Below are 26,126 nucleotides of genomic sequence, written 5' to 3' on the forward strand. Positions count from 1 at the left end.
AATAAAATTAACTATCAAATTCATTAAAAATTTGAACAAGAAAGTAGAACGTTTATACAAAAAAATACTGGCACTGATTTGTTTCATGTGCCAGTAAATGATACATTTTATCAACGTTCAGAATATGGAGATCAATAACTGTTACTGGACATTTCACAAAGCAGTGTTTCAAAGTCTTCTACATGCCTTTGTATGGACAATGGGATTCGGTTCTTACTTAGGAAGCTGCTTTCCGTAATAAAATATTCAACACTGTGTATCAAACAAGTAAAGCAAAGAAACTATTACAAAAAAGAGAAAAATACTGCAGCAAGAATTCAGTAATCACTACCCCGGCTTACTACTTCTTTGCACGTTGGACGCAACAGAATTGTATGCTCAAACTGTGCAGTGTATGATCCTTTAACATCACAAAGTGGTGGATATGCATTAACTATGTGTTTGTCCTTCAGATCCTTCAAAGCCATATGGTATTTAGTACAACCAACTCTTTCTAACCAGCGACGGCAAAATGCTAGTGTGCTAAAATGCTTGTTTATTGTATTCAGTAATGACTGTGAGGATTGCAACCGTAAGAGACCGGGTGATGCATCAAAATTCTTCATGTAATGAGAAACTTCCATATCTGCATGGACCTGACCACGACCAGTAGAGCCAAATGTCTCTATTGCATACACTTCATTTTCTTCCATTAGTGTAGCGTCACCACCTTTTGCTATAGGCACTGTTTTTCCAGCATGAATTCTGTATTGTGATATGGAGTGGCCGTTAAGATTGCAAATTGATTTTACTGGATATGTTTTACCATCAATTTCTACCTCATAAGACTCCATAACTTCTTGGATCTCAGCACCAACATCACAAAGTGGAACATCAATACCGGCACACCTTATTCCAGTATTTGTTGCTTCTCGTACAGCTTCAACGAGTTTATCGTATCTTGGATTGAAAGTCAATGTGAACGCACAGTCTATTATTCGACCATTAATGTGAGTTCCAAAATCTATCTTTGTAACATCATCATATAACAAAACAGTAGAATCACCGCTGTTTGGCGTATAATGAGCTGCACAATGGTTGCGAGAACATCCAGTAGGGAAGGCCAGACCTGCCTTCAAACCGTTCTCCTTAATTAATCTGCGAGCTACTGATTCAAGTTCCTCACAAATCTGTATCATAGTCATGCCAGGTTTCACCCATCGCCGAATGTGTTCTCTAGTCTGTCGATGAGCTTCTGCAGCTATTCTAAACTCATTATAAATGTCAACGTTCATGCGGTCAATTGCTTTCTGTTCTTCTGAAGTGACACGTTGCCTAGCAGTACGATAGTCACCTATAACGGGATAGTCCATACATTGTCCTACAGGATAGCAACCATTTGGGAAAAGATCTACAATAGGTATGGATGGTGGGTCCGTCTGCTTTATTAGCTCTTCCTTCTTGCCATTGTCCTTGCCTTTTTCTTTTGTTGCAACACTTTTCTTCTTCTTTTTCTTCTTCTTGTCATCCTTAGCACCATCTTCACAGCTAGTATGTGCCACTACATTGTTTTTCTGTGCAGCTGCTCCAGAAACATCTCCACCTGGTATGTCAATAAATCCACTAATGCACATACCCCTCAAACGTTGTTCTATTTTGTCCTCATCTTGTCTCTGGATATAGCCTTGTGTGGCATCTGTAGTAGCTGCTGCAGCCTCTTCTTTTCTCTTCTTCTTTTTTCTTCTCTTCTTTTTCGAGGCATCAGGTGTTCCTTCTTCCGCTTCTCCATCGTCTACTTCGTGAGCGAACTCTTTATCAGACAATTTTTCTTCCGATTTCTCAACATTAGCCATTACAGCTGCCATTTTTCACCAGAAACACTATGTACAGCGTTGTATGTAGTTACGTTTCTGTTCTACAAAAACTAACCAATTTAATAAAGAAACATCTTCCTTGCTAACCGAAATTCCACCTATATATTGTACTGATCCACAGCACAAACATATTCGCTCTTGAAATCAGTGTGATGTCTTTCATTGTAGTCCCACTGGGTTATGATGCCAGTGGTTCCCAACCATTCGGGCCGGAAGGGGTCTGTTATCATAACAACTAGTTCGTATAGTATTGTTTGTTTGCTTCGGCAAATCACAACTATACTGTTACCAAAGTCTAAAATTTCGATGTGAGGATCGGGGGCCAATTACAGAAGGGCCCTCAGTATCAAACAATGTTCGTGTTTACAGCATTATTTCCGAAGCTGTTGGCAGCTCTGTTCATTGCCTGTGTCTTGCTCATATTAGCAGACGAACATTTGTAAGGATCTACATACAAAAAAAGCACTGCACCTTCTTCAGTCAGAAAGAGAGACATCGTGATGAACAAATATCGAATAGCACCATGTTACAATAATTTTCCTTGAAGGTTGTTTGAGCAATGCGGAATACAGGTAAAGATAGGTAAGTATGAAAGCGTTTATATCCTTGCTCACTGTATCTGTTTCGTTTTGATTAATGTATTGCGTCAAGAAACTACAAGTACGGTATTGGAAACCAAAGAGCGTTTTGTAAACTGATTCTACGTTTCCAGAATGAGATTTTCACTCTGCAGCGGAGTGTGCGCTGATATGAAACTTCCTGGCAGATTAAAACTGTGTGCCCGACCGAGACTCGAACTCGGGACCTTTGCCTTTCGCGGGCAAGTGCTCTACCAACTGAGCTACCGAAGCACGACTCACGCCCGGTACTCACAGCTTTACTTCTGCCAGTACCTCGTCTCCTACCTTCCAAACTTTACAGAAGCTCTCCTGCGAACCTTGCAGAACTAGCACTCCTGAAAGAAAGGATATTGCGGAGACATGGCTTAGCCACAGCCTGGGGGATGTTTCCAGAATGAGATTTTCACTCTGCAGCGGAGTGTGCGCTGATATGAAACTTCCTGGCAGATTAAAACTGTGTGCCCGACCGAGACTCGAACTCGGGACCTTTGCCTTTCGCGGGCAAGTGCTCTACCAACTGAGCTACCGAAGCACGACTCACGCCCGGTACTCACAGCTTTACTTCTGCCAGTACCTCGTCTCCTACCTTCCAAACTTTACAGAAGCTCTCCTGCGAACCTTGCAGAACTAGCACTCCTGAAAGAAAGGATATTGCGGAGACATGGCTTAGCCACAGCCTGGGGGATGTTTCCAGAATGAGATTTTCACTCTGCAGCGGAGTGTGCGCTGATATGAAACTTCCTGGCAGATTAAAACTGTGTGCCCGACCGAGACTCGAACTCGGGACCTTTGCCTTTCGCGGGCAAGTGCTCTACCAACTGAGCTACCGAAGCACGACTCACGCCCGGTACTCACAGCTTTACTTCTGCCAGTACCTCGTCTCCTACCTTCCAAACTTTACAGAAGCTCTCCTGCGAACCTTGCAGAACTAGCACTCCTGAAAGAAAGGATATTGCGGAGACATGGCTTAGCCACAGCCTGGGGGATGTTTCCAGAATGAGATTTTCACTCTGCAGCGGAGTGTGCGCTGATATGAAACTTCCTGGCAGATTAAAACTGTGTGCCCGACCGAGACTCGAACTCGGGACCTTTGCCTTTCGCGGGCAAGTGCTCTACCAACTGAGCTACCGAAGCACGACTCACGCCCGGTACTCACAGCTTTACTTCTGCCAGTACCTCGTCTCCTACCTTCCAAACTTTACAGAAGCTCTCCTGCGAACCTTGCAGAACTAGCACTCCTGAAAGAAAGGATATTGCGGAGACATGGCTTAGCCACAGCCTGGGGGATGTTTCTACGTTACCTCTTTCCTCCCATTTTGCGTTACTTTGCCAGCAGTAATTTAGTTTTCTTTAATGCCATCGTTGTTACTGTTTACAGCAGCATCAGCTTCGATGAATCTATGTTGTAATTTACTGAACATGTTATTGCGTTCGGCTGTTTCAATAATTAGAAACTTGTAAACATTTTTTTTTAAAGAAGAAAAAACCCCCCCTACTTTTACCAATAGTGGCGGTGCTCTTTATGAAGCAGGAAGTGAAAACCTCCGCGGTTTTAGTTTCGTAACTGTTTTATATGTCGTTATCGTACTTCCTGCAGATGTAGCACAACAAGCATCGTGCAAGCATATACTAGGAAAACCACCGAATACTGCATTTTAGCGACACAGGCGTTGAAATCAAGATCGCGGCTGCTCGATTTGTTTCTGGCAGCCAGAGCACACGACACGTGATTGTAAACCAACAGTAACAACCCCGTCACAAAATCGAACTTTTCTGTCATTTCGTTCTTTTGTGTCCGTGAGTTCGTCAAACAAGCTCGTCATACATGTACCAACAAAGTACTCGTACGGTATGTCAATTTATTGACTCATCTGAAGTAGACGCTGTTCGTCTCGTGAAGTAATTTGACAAAGCATTTCTTGCATTGGCCTTGACATTGTGTGTAAAGAAGATAAAGAAAACAAGATGCTGGTCGAGAAAATGGTGGAAATTGAGAGAGAGAAATATACTCGTGAAAATTTGCTAAAGGAAACATTCCACCCAGAACCTTTTGATTACGTTAACATCCTCTAACGGCAGCTTATTAACTGACTGTGCTGTTTTGTTGTTATCCTTAATCATAGTTTCCATTGTTGTGGAAACCCACGACATACCAAGATAATTGTAATAAAACTCATTTTCTGTAATCATACGCGGCGAGACATTAGCACAAACAAAATTTGCAATCTTACCAGATGTGCTGTTAGTCAAAATTTCTCTCAAACGCGTGCCATGCATGACAAACACATCAAACGGCACTGTACATGGTCACGTACATTCTGTAGGCTACCTAGTAAACTTTCACAAATTGTTCGATCGTTTACGGGGACATTAAATAATTGTTACAAGCAACAAAATAAATATTGCTGCCTGTTTCACTCCCAACAACTTAAACAGTGGTGTAAGGTTCCTGCGTAACCACACCCTCATAAATAGCAACATACCGTAATCGGAGAAAAGGCAAATTATTTGAGACAAGCAAGAATACAGTTGTTATCTATAATTTGCTGACGAGGTCACTTTTCGTATGCTGTGATTGACTCTTCTTGTTCTTCTCCTCCTCCTCCTCCTCTCCTTCCTGAAATGGATCTGCTTATGCAGGCTGGTGACATAGCCTCTTCCAGTCTTCACATTTGTCACACATTCCATCGTTCGGCATCGTCCTTAACGTGGCCCCTCCCTATTGTTCGTGGTCATCCAATTGATCTTCTTCCAGATTTTGTCCATTCCAGAACTATTCTTGGAAGTCATTCTTGCCCCATTCTTTTAACATTACCAAACCATTTAAGCCAATCCCCCCCCCCCCCCTCTAGGTTCTTCTAGAAGACTTATTGGAAGTTTGCTGCATATTGTTTCACTCCTTATCCTGTCCTTAATCATCTTACCAAGGATCCCTCGGAGAAAGCGCATTTCTGTCACTTATAGTCTGCTCAGATCTTTCTTTGTTCGAGTTCAACATTCTAATGCATAGGTCAAAACTGGTAGATGTCCACCATTATCTTTGCTTTGGTAGATATTTTCTAATTCCTAATTGTGTCCAATACACAATATAAAATTTTGAGCAATTCTCTATCCTCTCTAAAATTCCATCTTTGATGATTCCTTTCTTGGTTAGCGTGCTTTCCCAATATCTGAAGCACCTTCTTAGTGCTTCATCATAGATTGGCAGCTTTGAAAATACTTGCCATAACAGATAACTTAAAAAGTCAGATATTATTATAATCATACAAACACCATTCATCATTCTCAGTAGTTTTCTGCATCTCATTTTCACCCATTATTTTTCATTGTTTCTAAACATGTAATTCATCACCAAACCTCTCCTTAAGAATGTTCTCCCACATCCTGGAGTGAGACAGTTAATGAACGTCAAGTGTTAAGCGTTTCTCTCAAATGGATCTCCTCAGTGTGCTCCACATAGTCTACAGATAAGACTGCCCCACAAATTCTTGGCATGTGCTTCAAAACTATACTCGCTTAAATACCAGAAGCAAATGGAAAGTGTGGTAGCCTACGCAAAATGATAATCATCATTGTCATGGTCCTTCTGTAAGCTGTTCATGTGTATAGTGCTACAACATGGAAAAATGTATCTGTAGTGTGTGCCTTAGTGATTGGTGTTGAGAAGTAAATCAACAACATCGCACTAGCTTTTTACATTATTAAATAACATCAATGCAAGTACACATAAACAAAATAGTATTGGATTGGTGTACAAGTTTGTAGCATTTTTCCATAAGTTAATAAACAAAACAGATACACTTAACAGAGACTTTAGTCATTAATAATATAATCTCCTACACTATTTATAATATCTGTCAATGCTGGGGTAACTTTTCAATTCTGCAGCTGTAGGAATCACATGGTTTTGAGGTGAACTCATTGAGCCATGTTTGGAGCGCATTTTCATCAGGAAGGGAAGCTTCGTGAAGATTGTTCTATAGAGAGCAAAAAGGGTGAAGATCTGAGGGTGCAAGATCAGGTGAATAGTGTGGGTGCACAATGACCTTCCAACCAAACTCCTGTTTATAGTTTTTTGTCAGTCTAGCAGAACACGGAGAGGCATTATTGTGGAATAGCATCACTTTATGCCATGTTCCTGGTCATTGTTCTTAGATTACATCTCCAAACAGTCTCATTTGTTGACAACAAAGGTCAACTTGTACACCACACAGTCACCATTCCACTAGATGCATAACTTTATCTTTGTGGATATGCGCAGGTCTGCGTACGGGCAGTTGCTGCTTTGTTTGGTCTTAACCATTCCTTTCTGTGCCTTATGTTAGCTGAAAGAAACCATTCTTATCACCATTAATGATAGAGGATAAGAATGACTGGTGTTGTTCACGAGCCAGTTGTAGACAAACAAGCATAAATCCATACACCCAATTTTAGAACCTTCCCCTTTGCATGCAAATGCCGCACATTTGCCAGTTATTGCATTATGGATTAACAATCTTCATCAAATCCTGAAGCTCTTCCTGAATAGGGCCTATACCATCCCTGCTAAACTAGACTTGTAAGTAATCTTTCTTTGTTCGAGTTGTGTGTGTGTGTGTGTGTGTGTGTGTGTGTGTGTTCTTAAACTGTAATGTCACATGACTTCTAGCATCATCTTATAAAACTGATCTACAGATGAATAAAACTACTATTACAAAATTGTTGGGGCTTTTGTGGCAACTTGTTAAGTATTGGCTGTTCATCAGCATAAGTGGCTGACATTTGTGACAGTACCTACCAGCATTGTTCATTAAACCCTCGGAGACTCATTGATCAAAGTCTTGTAGACTTTAAATTGATTTCTTGGAATTGTGCTAATGATATACATTACACAAATTTTCAAGTAATGTCACTTTTTCGACATTTATTATCTCTATAGATGTTAGGATGATGAGATTCAGTTTCACATCACGTTTTATGCAAGTAGGTCATTGACATACTCGTCAGTATGTCAGTGACAGAACAATCAAGTAAAATGCTAACAAATACAGTTTTCACAGAACACAGCAGGTGTGTGCCATTGAAACAGTGCACTCCTACAAGTTATTCAGGAAATCAAAGAAATTTACAAATATCTAGAGAGTAATAACTGTAATGCTATTTCAAAATACTATTAATCCACAAATATAGTCACCGAAAGAAATTCATAATCATACACTTCACTGAAGTTGACATAATTAGTCACAGATGCATTAAGTGAACATCACTGGTGGCAGACTTCTTTACAGTGTTGCGAGTGCAGACTTTCATGACTGTTACGTCACTGTTGCTGGACATAGATGTTGCTCATTTACTAACTCGCCTAGGACTGACTGTTTTGGGGTGGGGGTTGTGTTACAAAGACTGGTGTAAAAAATGTTATTTATGAAACTACATAATATTTTGAAAAAGGGCTGGATTAGATTTTACTAATTAGGTTGAGCTATATGTTATGATAATAACTTTGTTGGTGGTTTAGGAAAATACAAAAGATCACAGAACCATGTTATGCATTCAGATTGTGAATAACCCATTCACAAGTACAGCTGCCATATTTAGTATTTAGATTTACAGTCATTGATGCAAGTTCTTAATTAAAGATGTCATCTGATTTTGAAAAATAGAACGGTTGAAGTATAAATGAACCTAGCAGGCATAACAGTGCATATACCTAGAGTAGTTTTAGGTGTATCTGAACTTTGATTACAGTTGTCTGTTAAGTTAATTAGTTTCAGGGAACCAAAGTATGTTTCTTAAAAATTGAGATGGTAGCCTTTTCAGTGAGGGGTGTCTATAAATACACATTAGCTACAAAATTTTCAAAGTCTTGCTGTAGTAATAATTTCAATTCTCGATATATTGTAAATAACATGATTTTTAATTAAACTAGTGGGACTGTAGGACTCAACATATCTATAACAATTGTTTGCATAATACATTGCAATGATGCCAAGTGTGTTTAATTTTTGACATTTTTATGCTTAGACCATGTATGTATTACCTATAGCTAGTATAAATATTTAAAATTGAGTGAGAAAAAGAAAAAATTAATTACTGACAGGAGTTCAGTCATATCAGATGGAGTGGTCCCAACTTGCTATTTTATACATCATCAAAGATTCACCCTCAACTGCTGGTGGTAGACTGGAATTGAGCCTGCGGCTCGAGATTATATGTAGCTATTGTGTCAATGTTTGAGCGATTTTCCCTGATAATTACCTCTGCATTTCTTCCCTTACTCCCTGAAATGATTGTTTACTTCAGCATGGGTGTCCAGGATCCATCCACCTCCTCCTTGTTCGAATTATTGCCATGTTTGTGGATTTATGCGTTCCCTGAACAGGCAGCTGTGGTAGCTCTTGTCCACAGCTGCTGTGTCAGTGACTTTTATTACGTGTTCTGTCTCGCACAGCACTTGCTCTATCATGACTGATAGAGCAACTTGCAATACCGTTTACGTTCAGTGATCATAGTGTTGATGGATTGCCCCATCATTCCAGCATAGACCTTCCCACATGAGCATGGCATGTGGTATATTACTAACATTGTGAGTAAAACCCTATTGTCCTTTGCCAACCTAAGACAATATGTGCTCTTCTTGATCTGCTTGTAAATAGTCTTTATTCTGTGGTTACGCAATATACGGTTGATTCTCTCCATTACCCTGGGGAAGTATGGCAGAAGTATCGAAACTGCAGTTGTTGCACTGTATGACTTTGCTGAGTGTTAGGTTTTATGATATTACTATGCAATTGTTGTTGAGATGATGACTTGACAGTTTGTGCACGTATTGGTCAGTGTGTATCAGTTCTCACCCTTCCTTATCACCAGCACATCTAAAAAGGATAGCTGTTAATCCTTTTCTACCTAGACAGTATATTTTATGTTGTCACGGAGACTGTTCAGATGTCTTATGAAGTTGACAAGCTGTTCCTCACATGACATTGCTGTATGGGCATCAGACCTTAGGTTTACAAAATGCCCACAGTGCATCATTTTTATGATAAGTGACACATCACAAGAAGAACTTTCAAGTATGGCCTTTCTGTCATACACCCCCAGAGTGATGGATAGAATCAGCTGTACATTGTGCAAACACAGTGTAAAGGCTGTTTACAAACTGACCAAGAAGATCAAAGAGTGTCTCAGATTGGCAAACGGCCAAAGAGACCCACTCACAATGTTGGTAATATACTGCATACTATGAACATGTGGAAGAGTCTAATTCAAACGACTGGGTGATCCATCAACAATTGTTTGTGACAGAGCATGTGCTGTATGAGGGGGACCACATAATAAAATTTGTTGACATGTAGGATCTCACTGTGGAGAAGAGCTATGACATCCAAGGGCATAAAATTCTGAAAAAAACACGATAATAGTTTCAACAAGATGGATGAAAGCCTCAAATTAAACAGATCCTGGATTCCCATGCTACAGCAATTGACTGTTGCAGGTAGCAAGGGAAAAAGCACAATGGTAATGACCAGGGAAAAACCCTTAGACATTGGTGTGACAGATACTATAATCTGTGGCTGTGGTGTCAACTCCAGTACATCACCAGCCATGGTTGATGAACCTTAGGCAATGCCAGCCACTTTTGCTGCTGAGACATCAGGGAGATGGTTAAACAGATGTCAGATAAACATTCAAAGACAGAAGCCAACAGGCAGTAAGTCAAAATTACACTGCTGGAAAAAAATTAGTACACCTGGAAAGACATTGACAATTTTGATCCAATGATGGCATGTGCCACCTGGGGGATAGTAGATGTACTGATAATGGTTTCAATGTCATCAGCCAATAGATAGCATAGTGGCATAGATACCAGAGCATCATCTGTATCTACCCTTTAATAGGGAATGTTCACAGCCAGAAGGTTCAGTGTGGTCTAAATGTGTGAAGCAAGCAGGCAACCATGCCACAAAGACACACTTGTGCTTCCTACAACCAACTGAGCAAGTTTGAAAGGGCCTTCCAAGTGATGGGATGGTCCTTTTGGAGAATTGCCACACACGTTGGATGAGCTGCATCAGGCGTGCAGTTTTGCTGCTATCAGGGGTCACATCAACATTCTCACACCCATAGACAAGGTTGTGGACATACACAGCACAGACCCCCACCAGGATTGTCATATTGTAAGGGCAGCAGTGGCAGATCCTAGAGCTACCATGGCACATATAACAGGGCTTTGAGTCTAGGTGTGTCAACATGAACTATTGTGAACTGATAATTATCAGTGGGGCTACGGCCTAGCACACCGGTAGCCCAAATTCCACTTGTGCCACAGCATTGGCATACACTACTTGACTGATGCCGACAGAGGATCATTTGGAAGATGGAATGGTGCATCATGGTCTCCACTGATGAAAGCAGATTATGTCTGCACGCAAACAATGGTCATTTGCGCATGCAGTGTAGGCCTGTAGAGCGCTGTCTCATAGAGTTCATTCATCCAAGACACACTGGCCCCACCCTAGGCCTTATATCCGGGATGCGATAAGCCATAACTCTCGTTCACATTTGGTGTTTCTTGAGGGGACATAACCAGCATTCGGTGCATGCAGAATGTTGTTAGATCCTTCCTTTGCTGTTCATGCAACAAGAAGGTGATGCGTTTTCCAACAGTATATTGCTGGCCCACGCACTGTCCATGAAACTCCATGTGCTTAGCAAGATGTGCAGCAATTTTCCTGGCCAGTACAATCTCTGGAGTTATTTCCAAATGAGCACAGGTGGGATATGATGAGACAAGAAGTGACTCATATGACCTGTCAACCAGCAGTTCTTGTAGCCTACATGAATAAGTCAAGCAGGCATGGGATAACATGCCCCAGGGCAGTATTCACCCACTACTCAATCGACTGGATGTCAGAGTCAGCGTTTACATTGCTGCCCATGGAGGCTACACCATGTGCTAATATGGGTGTTTCAGCATGGGTTGATACCTAATACCTCAGACCTGCTTGTGCTATTGATCTGTATATGTAATCATTTCATGTACTCAATATGCACTGTCGCAAGAATAAATCTTCAGTGAATTGGAGCCCTCTAAAAGGGTGTACTATTTTTTTTTTTTTTTCTGGCAGTGTATTTACTACCACCACCACCGTTATTGCTATTACTGCTACTAATGATTCATTGGAAAATGGAATTACAGTTGATATCTCATTAACTAAGCACTGTAAGTTCCTTGTTATTGCTCTGTGGCCTTGATGCACACAGATGTGCCCATGTCTTTCTTGTAAATAAGTGAGTCTGTTAGATATCCTGGTGTTGGCCCTCTTTGAACACATTCTCTTTGTGACATTTCATTACTTAACCCTAGACCTTTGAATATGAAGTCTGGCACTGAACCTCCAAGCCACACCAAAAATACATACCGGTAATGCTCAGGAAAATCAATGATAATGTCAAAAGTAACAGCAAATAAGTGAAGACGTTGATGTAAACAGTCAACAGAGGAGGAAAATGCTACCACTTACTGAAGTGAAATAAGTCTGTTGCTGAAGGAAAGCATTTTAGTAATTTCAGTAAACAGTAAGTGACAAATAAAAATTTTTCTGGTGTCGTTTATAAAAAAATTTAGTTACAACTTTTTGTTAATAAACAAGCATAATTACACCCACCCCATCATTTCACAATTTTATTATAAGCTATGGCATGAGAAATATAATATCAGTTACCATCAGTGAAAGTGTGTATCTAATGTGTATAAGAACTGAGATTCTCTCATTGTAGAAACACTCTAAAATCTCAGACCACATTTATACACATTTTGTAACATGTGGGGAACTGAACTCTTACAGCTACTTTGCATACCTCAGGTAAAGTCACATTTTCATCAAAATACACTAAATAAATGGAATTGGTCACTGACCTCGTGTGTGTCACACTCTTGTTCCTTCATGAATTTGTTAATTGAAAACAGCAGTTAGTTAATTCATAACAAATTTTGTTTTAATGTATAATAGCTGTTTATCTTCAAAAGAAATTAAAAGAGGGAATTTACTTCACAAACCTTTTTTAAGATCTTATCTCAAGACATATGATAGTATAATAGACCTTGCTTACATTACTGTTTACATAAGCATATTGATTATTATAGTAGTGCAATCAAGAGGAGATAGGTTTTTAAGCATTTGTCTCAAAGGGCCATTGATAATGCAAGAAACCTCGCTTACTTACAATTATTTGCACAGTTCAGAAAATCTGCTGTTAGTGGGAAGGATCCACTTTCGACGGTCTTTTAGTTGTCCCGATCAGTGACTCAGCATCTCCACTATATAGTGAGTAGCAACTATCATTTTCACAATATTGATAAATAATTTAATCTTTGATTTTATACTTGTATAAAATATTATGTTAAAGATAATAGAAATTGCAAAGCTGACAGTCATAACCATAAAAAATAACATAATCATCACAAAGAACACCAATGTAGCAACAATGAGACTACAGGCTAGTTAAATGTTTGTAGATTTTTCTGATTAATGTGATTTTTGTTAAACTGTGAATGGAAAAAGAAACAAATACTCTAATTTTCTAAGATAACAAGAGAGAGAGAGAGAGAAAAGCAGGGCAAGGTATCTAGAAGTACCAAACTAGTCAGTGAAGTCTTGCAGTTTAAAATGAACTTTTCAGATTACAATTTTCATGGAAGCATGTTGATTGAGCTCGTTTTTCTTCATACAACTACATGAGCCATTTTATGGTAAATTTATTCTGACAAACACAAACTCCATTTTAGTTTAAATACAAGAGAAACAATAGCTATCTGGTTAACTATTTTTCTTTGTTCCCTAGATATATGTTTGGTTTATATATGGCCAATTGTATATGTTTCATTATTTTTTTCTGATTTCAAACTATTTGTCTATAAGTGGTTACTAATAATATCTTACACCTTTATAGGTTTGCTGTGTTTGCCTTAGGCTCAAGTGCATATCCAAATTTCTGTGCATTTGGGAAGTATGTTGATAACTTACTTGGTGAACTTGGAGGAGAACGTCTGCTGAAATTGTCCCACGGAGACGAGCTTTGTGGCCAAGAACAGGCGTTCAGAAAATGGGCATCAGATGTATTCAGTGTAAGTAAATACTATTAATTTCTAATTTATTGTACTGCATGTACATCCTTTTAGACAATAATTTATTTCTTGTGTATTTGAGAGAAATGTATTTATGTCACAGCTTGCCTGTGAGACATTCTGTCTTGATGATGATGAAACATTCCTGGAGGCCACACAAGCTTTGAGGGCACCAACTTTATCATCTGCTACAGTGAGATTTGTTGAATCAAAACAAGCAGATTTAGCAAAAGGTTAGGAATGAAATGTGAATATTAATGTTAACTATTTGCTTTTAAATATGATCACTGATAAAGTAAGAATAGAGAAGGAAACATACCACAAACCCACGAAATGATAGTTTTGCATTGTTCTTTTTTATTACAGCACTCTCAAAATGTCACAACAAGAAAGTATCTGGATGTACTCTTGTAAGGAAAATTAATCTTCATGGAAACGATGCCAGGTAAGATCACATGAGAAACAGACATAAAGCTCATTTATATTTATTGCCTTCAGGGCCATGCGAACCATCACATGTGCAGAAAAAGAAACTGAGCAGACTGCAATACATGCCCATTGTCACCAAATATTAGGATTTAGATAAATGTAAAAAATAGCATTCTATGTTAAGCTTTGCATGGAAGAGGTCAGTTTCATGTGTAATTAAAGACTTAAAATTAGTAGTTGTATTCAGGTTACAAGTGAGGAAATGCCACTGATGTTAATATCAGGAGAGAATATTCCACAAAGTAAGTTGTGAAACAAAAGTGTTCTGCTGCTTTTTAATAGTATATTTAATATTCTGTTGTTAACCAATAAGAGACATTAATTATTCTTTTAATTTTATTTGGACAGTAAAATGTTGAAAATTTCTTTATAATCTGATGACATTTCTTTACTTTCCTTTCTCCTCTATCACACAAGAAGAAAGGCCCTTAATTTCTAAATCCTCTGTAAGCTATTGTTATTGACACAAACAAAATTCCAGAATTTGTTGAATATGTCCTGTGGCACTTTCGTCTGTTACTACCTGATTTTAAATGCCTAGCTCGCAAACCCTGTATGTGAAGCTATCAGAATTGTAATTAATATTTATCAACAACTAGTTGATCACCCATAGTTGTATCATTTCTTGTTTATCTCAATCTTTTATTAGATAGGAAAAGAAACGAAATCTTCCAATAGCCTAAAGAACAAACTTAATTTATTTATGTGTTATAAAAAGTATAAATGCAGTAGGCAAATTATAAAGCAAAATCTTTTACAAATTCATTGCAGCATTAATTAAAAACACAACCTGATTGTATACAGTATTGGTAATTTCCCCTCCAGGTACAGAACAAACAAATTCTTGGGCAAATCCAGTCTTGAGCAAGCAATATAAACTATTTGATTATTTTTCCTTGTCACCTTCTTCCAACATCCTGCTTGAAATTTCTCCAGGTGTTTCAGAGTTATACTTACAATTGGTTCACTTCCCTCACCTTCCTCCCAACCCATCCACAGGAATGTTAGGTAGGCACTAAATCCACTATAGTTTTTTTTCCCAGATAGCAAGTCATATGTGTTTTAAGTTCACTTGAAATTGTTGCAAGTCCCATACTTACACTTTACACGTCACCTTCCCTACCGCCATTTACACCTGTAGGATTTAAATGTCATCAAGACTGTCACTATGTTGCCTTGAATACTAAGGTGATGGATCGTTTTGCAAACTTTCACCTACTGTTCTCATCCCTTACACTGATTTTGTACAAGTATATGTTGCTAAAAATAGAAATTAGTTCTTGGAGATTGGTGGATTGTACAACCATAACACTAAATACAAATGTAATTTTCATGTCAATTTTCCTCCTTAGTTATAGTTAGACTGAGAACCTTTAGTCTAGTGCTAAACAAGAAATACAGAAACCCTATAAAAACAGAATATATTAAAAATCTTACTTTATTAGCCACTTCTTCAACAAATCACCTGACCATCTGATTTCATAGGTTCAAGATTGCAGCTGTCAGCATGACAAACAGCAATACTAAGGTTAACTGCCATCCATTCATGCTGTACTTTCCTCGTACTTATCTTTTGTTAAGTGTAACATATGCCACTATTTAACTAAAAATTTTTGCTTCAGTAGTAGCACAAAATGAACAATCAACAACTACACAACAGATTTTTTTTTTTTTTTTTTTTTTTTTTTTTAATGTCGTGCTATGCTTCCTTGCCTAAATGTTATTTCATTTAATCTGGGTGTACTTGACGGCTTTGAAGTGAAGTATTTAAAGTGTATTGTTCTTTTCTTCTAGAAATAAGTCATTAACTAGTAAAAATTTTCTGATGTGTTGTTATGTCTCATCATCATATGTATCAGTTGCACAGTACATTACAGCCTCTTATGATTATGTCGTCTGTGAATGTAGTCAAAACATTTGGATTTTGAGAAGGTTAAATCATTGGACCGTGACATAATAACCCAGAACAGTTTCATAAATTTGACAAAAGTTTGTATTTTACAAATCAGTCATGTAAATGGTCTGCATATAGCCATTTATTCACTGGAAAAGTGCATTGCAAACTAGGTGGCACAATCCTCATCGTAGAAAGATGATACCAGGATTAACATGACATACATATAGCTAGTTAATAAGTTCCGCAAGATCAGTTTCATAATTTAAAATCTGAGTATTTACAAATTATGTGACGTTTTTATGGAAACCAGGCACCTGAGTATAATTCCACCTGTATTTCAGCATATCCAACTATATTGTTTCATCTGCTAGTTTTCATAGGCAACTCAAATGTCCCATATGAAATCTTTTATTATCTCATACATGGCTACTTTAATAAACACCAATGACATTTGCATAATGTTGTTAATAAATTCTAGTGCTGTATGTACTTGATCTAGGAGAGAATTTATGGCTGAATTATTTACCATAATTTATGTAATTAATTAGTGTTTATGTCATTTATGGGAAAATTAATGGGAAGAATTACTTTCATTATTCTAGTGGAATCATTGCTGAATCTTTCACCAAATGCAAATCTAGACATCAGTGTGGCAAATTAGTGGCTGTTTCATCTCTGTAATTTTAGTAGTCACAGTGTAATGTAAAAAGTATGTCATAGCTGTGTATTAGACTAAAGCTAATGATAAAATATTTGTGACATGTTTCATTACAACAACTCAGAAACTTTTATTCTTGATTTCAGCCGTGCAACAATGCTTCTCCAGTTAGGATGTGAACTAGCTTACCAACCAGGAGATCATGTTGGGGTTTTCCCTTGCAATAGGCGTGAGCTTGTTGATGGTATTTTAGCACGCCTTCAGTCTAGTTTTGACCCCGACCAGCCAATTGAACTACAAATGTTGAAGGAGACACATACTTCAAATGGTAAGATTGTCAGTAAACTTCAGTATCCCACATGTATTACCCTTTATATATCTAGAATGTTTTCCATCCATTCTTCCCTCATATATTTATTGTGGTACCACATAGTGCTGTGTGTCTGTTAGAAATAAACATACATACAATGTGCAGAAGAAACTTAGAAGAATATTTTTGGTGACTAAGATAAGAATGTCAAAGCAGTGCATTGCAAGCAGATATTATTATTATTATTATTATTCATATTTACTTCCCCAAGTAATTTCAATGAATGTTTTCAAACATTAAGAAGTGGATGAAAGTGGCAAGAAATGTCACTGTTTCATGAAGAGGTGTCGAGTAAACTTTGTGCAGATGGCACTTCTAATTTTCTCTAGATTATTCATAGATTCTTTTGTTACAGTGCAATTCATTATGGTCTTCATCCTGAATACTGGTTTGATGCAGCTGTCTATACTGCTCTATACTGTGCAGGCATCCTCATCTCTGAATAACTACTGCATCCTACATCCTTCTGAATCTAAATACTGTTGCATCTCTTGGTCTCCTTCTGTGATTTTTAGACCCCACACTTCCCTTCAGTACTAAATTGAAGATCCCCTTGACATATTACAATGAGTCCTATCAACCGATTCCTTCTTCTAGTCATGGCAATCATTCTTGAACTCCATCTCCCGCTCCACTAGTTCTACGAAAGTATGGGAGGCCATCAGGAGGATTTCCGGGAAACGCAGCCAACTACCTGTCACGGCATTGCTGCATCAGGGTTGTCTACTCACAGCGCCGAGAGACATTGCCCAGACACTGGCCATGTATTTTGCTGAATCTACTGCCACTATTAACTGTGATCCAGATTTCTGCCGCTACCACACTGCCATCGAGAGGGATCACTTGGACTTCTGGTCTCCAAATTCTGAACCCTACAACTGCCCCTTCACAATGTGGGAACTGGATTCGGCACTGTCTGTGGCTCATGATACTGCGCCAGGTGATGATCAAATCCTGTACAGCATGCTGCAGCACTTGTTGCTGCCATCCAAGGAAGTTCTCCTGAATTGTTTTAATATGATATGGTCATCCGGCACGTTCCCTGACTCGTGGAGGGAGGCGATTTTGATTCCCCTCCTCAAGCCGGGGAAGGACCGAATGCATCCCAGTAGTTATCGGAGTATTGCTTTGACGAGCTATGTCGGGAAGACATTGGAACGCATGGTCAACCGTCGCCTGGTTTGGCTGCTCGAGACCAGGCAGCTCCTTAACCACTCTCAGTGTGGCTTTCGGAGATGTCGTTCAACTATAGACAACTTGACCCTGCTTGAGGCGGCCATCTAGCAGGCCTTCCTACGTAACCAGCATTGTCTAGGTGTATTCTTTGACATTAATAAGGCGTATGACACTACTTGGCTCCGCCTTATCCTCAATCAACTCCATCAGTGGGGCTTTCGTGGCCATCTCCCCATCTTCATTCGGTCCTTTCTTTCCCGCCGCCTCTTTCGATATCGGATTGGTAATGTGCTATCTGATTTGTACGTGCAGGAGAATGGTGTTCCTCAGGGAAGCGTTTTAAGTGTCACCCTCTTTACCATCGCCATTAACAGTATCACATCCACTATCCGGAGTCCTGGCCAGTGCTCCTTGTTTGTGGACGATTTTGCTGTTTTCTGATCTTCCTCCAGTCTTGTCACTGCTAGTCGGCAGCTGCAGCTTACGATAAAGTGATTAGAGGCATGGACTGCGAAGACGGGTTTTACCTTTTCTGCAGACAAATGTGTGTGTGTTCATTTTAATCGTTCTCGACGTGCTTTTACCTCCCCTGAATTGCGTCTGAGGGACACCATTCTTCCTTTTAGAGACACTGTGAGGTTCCTGGGCCTCACTTTTGATTCCAAGTTGTCGTGGTTGCCGCACCTTAAAGACCTCAATGTGCAGGCCCTGAAGGCACTGAATATTTTGAAGTGTCTGAGCCATCTGTCCTCGGGAGCAGATCGGGCACGTCTGCTGCAGTTTTATAGGGCTTTCGTCCGGCCGCGTCTTGACTATGGATGCACCGTGTATGGGTCACCGAGGCCTTCGTATCTGAAGATTCTTGACACAGTACACCATGAGGGTATCAGGCTCGCCACTGGTGCCTTCCTTACCAGTCCCATCCCCAGCCTGTGTGCTGAGGCAGGGGAACTGCCGCTCGCCATCCGGCGGAAACTCCTCATGGTGCGACGGGTGTGTCAATTCCTTGCCTGTCCTACCTCCCCTGCGTACCCTACTCTTGCCCGACCGCCTATGGAACGTCTCTTTTCCAGTCGTCCAAGGGCAACGAGACCATTTGGGATTCGTGCCAAGCATTTGCTTGAGTCCCTTGGTGTGGAGCGTGTGGCTCCCCAACTCCAGGGTTTTACCCGCCTGCCTCCCTGGTTGCTCCAGAGGCCCAGCGTCCTTTTAGACTTGTCAGAGTACCAGAGGAGCTGCACTCCTGCATTTGTTTTTACCTCCTTATTTTACGATATTTTAAACCAGCATCCCGACCATGTACCAGTATTTACGGATGGCTCTAAACAGGGGGACTCTGTTGGTTGTGCTGTTGTTTTCCCTGATTGAGTCGTCAAGTTACGGCTTCCTGCGGCGATTACTGTCTTTGATGCCGATTTGGTTGCACTCTTGCGGGCATTAGAGCAGATGAGATGTGTTCCCAGTCTTAAGTTTCTCATCTGTTCTGACTCCCTGAGTGCCCTTCAGACCATGCAACACTTGTACCCAGCGGATACGGTCGTCCAGAACATCCACGATGCCCTACTCCACCTGCAACGGCAGGGGAAGGAGGTTTCCTTCTGCTGGGTGCCGGGGCACATGGGTATTAGGGGAAATGAACTGGCGGATGTGGCTGCCAAATGTGCATGTTCCCTCCCTCACGTTGTTGAATGTGCCGCCCCCCTCCATGCTGTTACCTCTCTTTTGCATTTTCGTGTTATGCGTCAATGGGAAGAGGAGTGGCTGGCAGTCGGTGAAAATAAGCTGCGTTTGGTCAAGGCCACCACGCGGCCATGGCGTACGTCCTACCAGTCGTGCAGGCGGGATGAGGTTCTCCTCACTCGCCTCCGCATTGGGCACAGTCCCTTAACGCATGGTTTTTTACTCCAGCGGGAGGACCCCCCAATCTGCAGTGCTTGTGGCGTCCAGATTACTGTCCGCCACATTTTACTTGACTGTCCTTTATTCTCTGACCAGAGGGCGGTGATTTCCTTGCCACCGGATTTGCCCTCTATTTTGCAAGACGACGCAACGACTGTGGTTAAGGTCTTACGGTTTTGTGTCCTGTCCAATTTGTTGCCTCGGTTTTTAGGGAGAGGATTTTAATGTGCTGCTGGGTGACTGGCTCACCCAGGTTTTAGGTAAGAGGTTCGCCAGTCACGATTACCTACTTGTTTCACTTCGATTTCTGTTCTCTTTTCCTTGTGTTTCCTTTCCTTATTTAGTGTGTTTCTTTTCCTCTTGTTTTGCCTCTGCATAAGAGGATTTGGAACTGCGTCAGGCCTGTGTCTTTTAGCCGTTCTCCTTGTTCACTGTCCGTCTTCGTCCATTCACCGCATGTGTTCCTGTTTCTATGTGTTTGGGCGCTGATGTCCACGCTGTTTAGCGCCCGAAAACCTCAAACCACACACCCACACATTTCTTCTAGTCAGGTTGTGCCACAAATTTCTTTTCTCCTCAGTTCTGTTCAGTAACCCATTTAACCATCTAATCTTCAGCATTTTCCTGAAGCACAACATTTAAAAAGCTTCTATTTCTTGTCATCTAAACTGTTTACCATCCATGTTTCACTTCGATACATGGCTACACTACATACAGATACTTTCAGAAAATACTTCCTGACACTTAAAATCTATATTTGATGTTAACAAATTTCCCCTTTTCAGAAACACTCTTCTTGCCATTGCCAGTCTACATTTGATGTCCTACTTCATCCATCGTCAGTTATTGTGCCGCCCAAATAACAAAACTCATCTACTACGTTAAATCTCATTTGCCAATCTAATTCCATCAGTGTAACCTGATTTAATTCAAAAACATTCCAGTATCCTTCCTTTGCTTTTGTTGGCGCTCATTTTATATCCTCCTTCGAAGACACAGTCCATTCTGTTCAACTGCTCTTCAAAGTCCTTTGCTGTCTCTGAAACAATTACAATGTCATCAGCAAACCAACTCCAAATTTTTATTTGGTTTCCTTCACAGCTTGCTCAGTGTATGGATTGAATAACTCTTTCTCACTCCCTTCTCAACCTTGCATCCCTTTCAAGCCCCTCGACACTTATAACTGCCATGTGGTTCTGTACAAGTAGTAAATAGCCCTGTCCTTCTTGTATTTTACCTCTCCTACCTTCAGCATTTCAAGCAGAACATTTCACTCAACATTGCCAAAAGCTTGTTGTAAGTCTAAAAATGTTATAAATGTAGGTTTGCCTTTTGATAACCTATCTTCTAGGAGAAGTTGTAGGGTCATTATCGTGTCACGTGTTCCTACATTACTCTGGAACCCAAACTGATCTTTTCTGAGGTGGGCCTCTACCATTTTTTCCATTCTTCTGTAAATAAATCATGTTAGCGTTTTGCAGCCATGACTTATTAAATTGATAGTTCAGTAATACACAGCTGTCGGCACCTATTTTCTTTGAAATTGGAATTATTATATTCTTCTTGAAGTCTGAGAGTATTTCATCTGTCTCATACATCTTACGCACCAGATTGAAGAGTTTTGTATTTCAGTGCTCCGTCAAATTCTTCTCGCAGTATAATATTGCCCATCTCATCTCCCTCTGTGTCATCTTCCATTTCTGTAATATTGCCTTCAGTACATCTCCCTTGTATAGACCCTCTGTATACTCCTCCCACCATGCAGACTTCCCTTCTTTTCTTAGGACTTGTTTTCTGTCTTAAGTTCTCGATATTTGCTGTAATAAACTGAATTCCTTTAGCAGATTTTCTTCATACACTGTTAATTATCCCGGTCATCTCATGCCTTGCAATTAAATCCACCTTATACTTTAATTTTTCACAAATGAAAAATATATAAGGCGCTTCAGAAGAGATAACAAATATTTTAGGAGGTGGTATTATAGACAAATGTGAATAAAACACTCATATAACGTGTATCCACTTTTTATTGGTTACAGAAATGCATGTGGTTACAGGGGTAAGTTTTCATTTCAAATGTTAATACTAAAGGTGTTGCAGGTCTCTGTATCAATTGCCATTTTTGTTTTTAGGTTCAGGTTGTGAAATTGTGCTTCATTTTATGTAACTGAATTTCTCAACTGTGGTTGTAATTTTTTGGCCAATTTTACTGTATCATTTAAGCTTGCCACAACACTTTTACAATTGCTTACACCATTATGGTATTTGTATACAGCTTTTGTTATGGAAATGCTGCTGCTGCTTGTAGAGAGTACAAAAGACCATGTTGTAACTGCAGAGTCTCAGATTAAAGTATGTTTACTCAGTTTGCACTAAACTGTGTGAGTCTGGTGCAGTGCCCAATAGTCACTTTTCATCAGAACATGCAAATGAATAGTGTGTGTATGGAGTGGCACACATTATTCACTTGGTAGAACACAGTCATTCACAAACACACACACAAAACTTCTACACATATCGGTGTTCGACGTACAAGTACCATATATGGTGGACATCAAATATGCACACCCTCTGTCCTTATTATGTACGGTGGCCTCAACATCTTTAAGAAAGAGGTGACGGTAGACAATTAAAATTTTTGTTGTTGGCTAATTGCAAATTGCCAAGTGATCCCATCAATACTGTTTACTGATGCCACTTTCACTCTTGACTGTGTCAGTAACACAGATAATTCACATTGATGGTCCAGTGAAAACCCACAAGACTTAATGGAGGCACTTTTTCAAGAATACTTCTTTGTAAATTGGTGGTTTGGTGTGATAGCCTTCAGTATATTGGGCCTGTTTTGTTACCGCATCATCCTACAGAGCCCCATTATGGAAACAAGCTTCCAGCATTATTGTTTGAGGCTTCATTGGCTACATGTACGGCTATCCTAGTTATCACATCATATGACACATCATTGAAATATAACATTCACCGTAAGATGGATTGGCAGGAATGATCACATTTCTTGACCACCAAGGTCTGTAGACATTGTCTCATTAGATTGTTGGCATGGTTTAAAGGTGAAGGCCACAAAGAGAAGTAAACACAAGAGACAAATTGATAACTCATAAGAGAACCCCTAGATCATCTCAGGATAGCTACATGTGATGTTGTCAAGAGAATTTGAGAGTGCATTGAAGTAGGAGGTGCAGCTTATGAAAATCATTTTTGAACTTAATAATTTGTCTTTGCTTAAGACCTCCTGTGAACATTTGGTTGGGTTACATTGTAAACAGCCGCATCTCGGTAACAAATCAAAATGTGATCTCAGTAACTAATAACATTGTACTGTATCTACACTCTTTATTGACAATAATTACATACACAAAAAATATGTTGGCTGATAATGGCATGCTGAATCATGACAAAGTTAGAGAAACATTAATACACTATCAATGACCCAAGTACAGAATCCTATCGCTGGCAACTGAATGCACAATGGCATGGAAATGGTCTGTCTTGATAATGTTTGCATACAACAGAGAAGATACAAGTAGACAATGTCCCCCAACATGGTTGTATTTGCCAGCCATGGTGCTGGCTGTGGGCAGTAGTGGTGCACTTATTTGCCCAGCTGCCGCTGATGCCAGATACAAACACTGCACTGGTGGACTGCATGGGCACGCATCCTGAGACATCCTGTGTATACTGTATAAATTTTAAGTAGTGTAGATCTTCTGCAAGTAATTATTGTTGGAATCTGATTTACACCTCCACTTTAATAGCCACCAAACCTCCAGATTTACTATGATGAACAATTCTTCTTTAAATATGCTAAATGTATTGCCAAGACCTTACACCTAATCCACAAGTATGTCTTCCATGTGACATATAATATGTAGTCCTTATCCACAATGGAACATATTCACTTTTCCTTTCCAAGATTAGGCTTCTATTATGCATCATCAAGCCCTTCCTGATACCCTTCCTACCAATCCACATCTTTCAGCTATTCATTAGACAAATTATACAGTATTCAATCTTTAGGTTACTCCTGTCATTGTTTTCCTTACTATGTATATGTAAAAAGTCAGGAGTGGAACCAGCATAATAAATTAAAGATGAACCAGATATGCTACACTCCAAATACAGAACCTGTAGGTAACATTCTGTGGCATAAAACATTTTCATTTGATTCTGTTTTCTGTGTGCCCTACTTGATTAAGTGAAATTCATTAATCGAGAAATATATTCTCCCTCTTGCAGTCTATGGAGTACCAAACAAAACAAAACAAAAATTTTGTGACAACTTTCTCTATTTTTCAGGTGTTCTCAAAAACTGGGAACCTCATGAACGCCTCCCACCGTGTTCCCTGAGGACACTTTTCACACGATTTTTGGATATCACTACACCACCAACACCAGATTTGTTGCAGCATTTTGCTTCCATAGCCAGTGATCCAGAGGACAAGAGACGTTTGAACCTTCTTGCCACTGTAAGACATTTAAAAAAAATTAGTACAGACACTAATTTGTTACTGCTTAACACCAGCCATTTAGAAGAACATCAGGCCTAGGAAGCTGTCGATTTATTCTGTTATTTAAAGTTTTGCTGTCACATATGTAACTGATGACACGAAGTATAATTATCCTTCCCAAAAAAGTGTGATGTGGGTTATTGGGTAATTTCTTCCTCTTGAGATTCTAAAATACCTTGCTCACTTGCAAAACCCAACACGAACATGCATGAAATTATTTCAGTGTGATCATATTGGCTCAGCCATTCACAGCAGTAGCTGTTACATGCGCTAGTGTTTCTTTTGAAATAATTCTAGAAAACAGAAGGCAGCATGATTCAAGCGACAGGTGGTGAGAAATCTGTAAATCATTTTCGTATGCAATGAGTCCACTTTTTGAGTGATACGTGGCTTGAGATAATTGCAGCCTAACCTAAATTTGAGCACGGTCTTTTTAACACAAAGTTGTTGCCTGACAATGCTCTGCCTTGGTCTACAAAGTGTTAATACACTGAAACTGCAGAGTGAGTGTACAAGGCAATTAAGGAGCTCAAAATAATTACAAAAGATGTTGCTATGTGAGGGTAAGAACATAGTCAATCTCTTCTCATGCCAACATGTATGCAACAAATATTATTTAAATCTATAATGCAGAGCAACTTGCTTACTGCAAATGATGTTCTTATTGTACTGTGTTTGTGTAACTATTAGGACTAATTTATAATTTGTGAGCTACTAAACTTTTTCTTTTACCGTTTCCCTGTATTATTTTCATTATGTACAAAAGTTCTGGTTGAATCCAAATACTTTAGGAGTAAAGGAGATCACTCACTAAAAAGCTGAAGCATTAATTTGTCGACAGGCACACCCAAAATACAGACTTGTTGGCTCTCAGAGTAATCCTTTCTCTGAGTAGAGCACACACACACACACACACACACACACACACACACACACACACACACACACACACACACACACACACACACATTTGCTTGTACATGTGCATTGTTTCCAGGCAGCCTTATATTGGGCTGCTGCAGAATTTCACATGACCGGGCTGCATTATCAGTCGCTTCCCTCCCCAAGGCACGTGTACTGGACATGGGCAGTGTAAACACATATCAGTAAGTCTGTATCTTCCATTTAATTACTAAATAGAATGATTACTGTGCATAAGTTTAGACCATTGTTTACAGTGAATTAGCAGCATTCCATCTGATTTGGTACATTAATTGGTATGTGACTATGACAGAAATCAACAAACAATGACAAGTGAAAAGGAGAATATCAGAGATAAAAACAAAGAGGGAAAAAAACTGGCTAGAAAAAAATTTTGATGCCAGAAGTGAAAAACCAAGAAAGAAATGAAATGGAGAAGTTGAAATTGAGAATAAAAGGAAGAAAGTGCAATAAGCTGTGAAAATATGATAAGCCTTAAGTGGAACTCACACAGAACTCTTCGCTTTTAGCTACATTTTTATTGTTGATAATATTCAGGAAGAAATTTTTAAAAGTTATAACAGCAGAGATATACAATTTTGATAGAGTT

General features: G+C 39.5%; 2 protein-coding genes across 2 annotated transcripts in view; one reads left to right on the forward strand and one right to left on the reverse strand.

Annotated features, from left to right (window-relative positions):
* LOC126170151 (nitric oxide synthase, salivary gland) overlaps nucleotides 1-26,126 on the forward strand; it is a 718,067-nt gene that overhangs the window by 660,899 nt on the left and 31,042 nt on the right. Inside the window, exons 15-19 of the mRNA XM_049920700.1 lie at nucleotides 13,406-13,580; nucleotides 13,684-13,813; nucleotides 13,947-14,025; nucleotides 16,771-16,952; nucleotides 24,384-24,553. Coding sequence (XP_049776657.1) covers nucleotides 13,406-13,580; nucleotides 13,684-13,813; nucleotides 13,947-14,025; nucleotides 16,771-16,952; nucleotides 24,384-24,553 — 736 coding nt within the window. The remainder of the gene's footprint in view (nucleotides 1-13,405; nucleotides 13,581-13,683; nucleotides 13,814-13,946; nucleotides 14,026-16,770; nucleotides 16,953-24,383; nucleotides 24,554-26,126) is intronic.
* LOC126170168 (methionine aminopeptidase 2-like) lies at nucleotides 318-1,844 on the reverse strand. Its single transcript, XM_049920701.1, has 2 exons — nucleotides 1,616-1,844; nucleotides 318-1,540 (listed from the first exon to the last, which is right to left on the reverse strand). The coding sequence occupies exons 1-2, from the start codon at nucleotides 1,842-1,844 to the stop codon at nucleotides 318-320; spliced, it is 1,452 nt and encodes a 483-aa protein (XP_049776658.1).

The sequence above is a fragment of the Schistocerca cancellata genome, chromosome 1, assembly GCF_023864275.1.
Source record: "Schistocerca cancellata isolate TAMUIC-IGC-003103 chromosome 1, iqSchCanc2.1, whole genome shotgun sequence".
Lineage (NCBI taxonomy): Eukaryota > Metazoa > Arthropoda > Insecta > Orthoptera > Acrididae > Schistocerca > Schistocerca cancellata.

What these genes read in the sequence shown, in the direction of transcription:
- LOC126170168 (XM_049920701.1), bottom strand. Translation starts at nt 1,844, where the DNA reads ATGGCAGCTGTAATGGCTAATGTTGAGAAATCGGAAGAAAAATTGTCT. An exon ending in AATAGAACAACGTTTGAGGG is followed by an intron (nt 1,541 to 1,615) that starts GTATGTGCATTA and finishes AAAACAATGTAG; the next exon opens with TGGCACATACTAGCTGTGAA.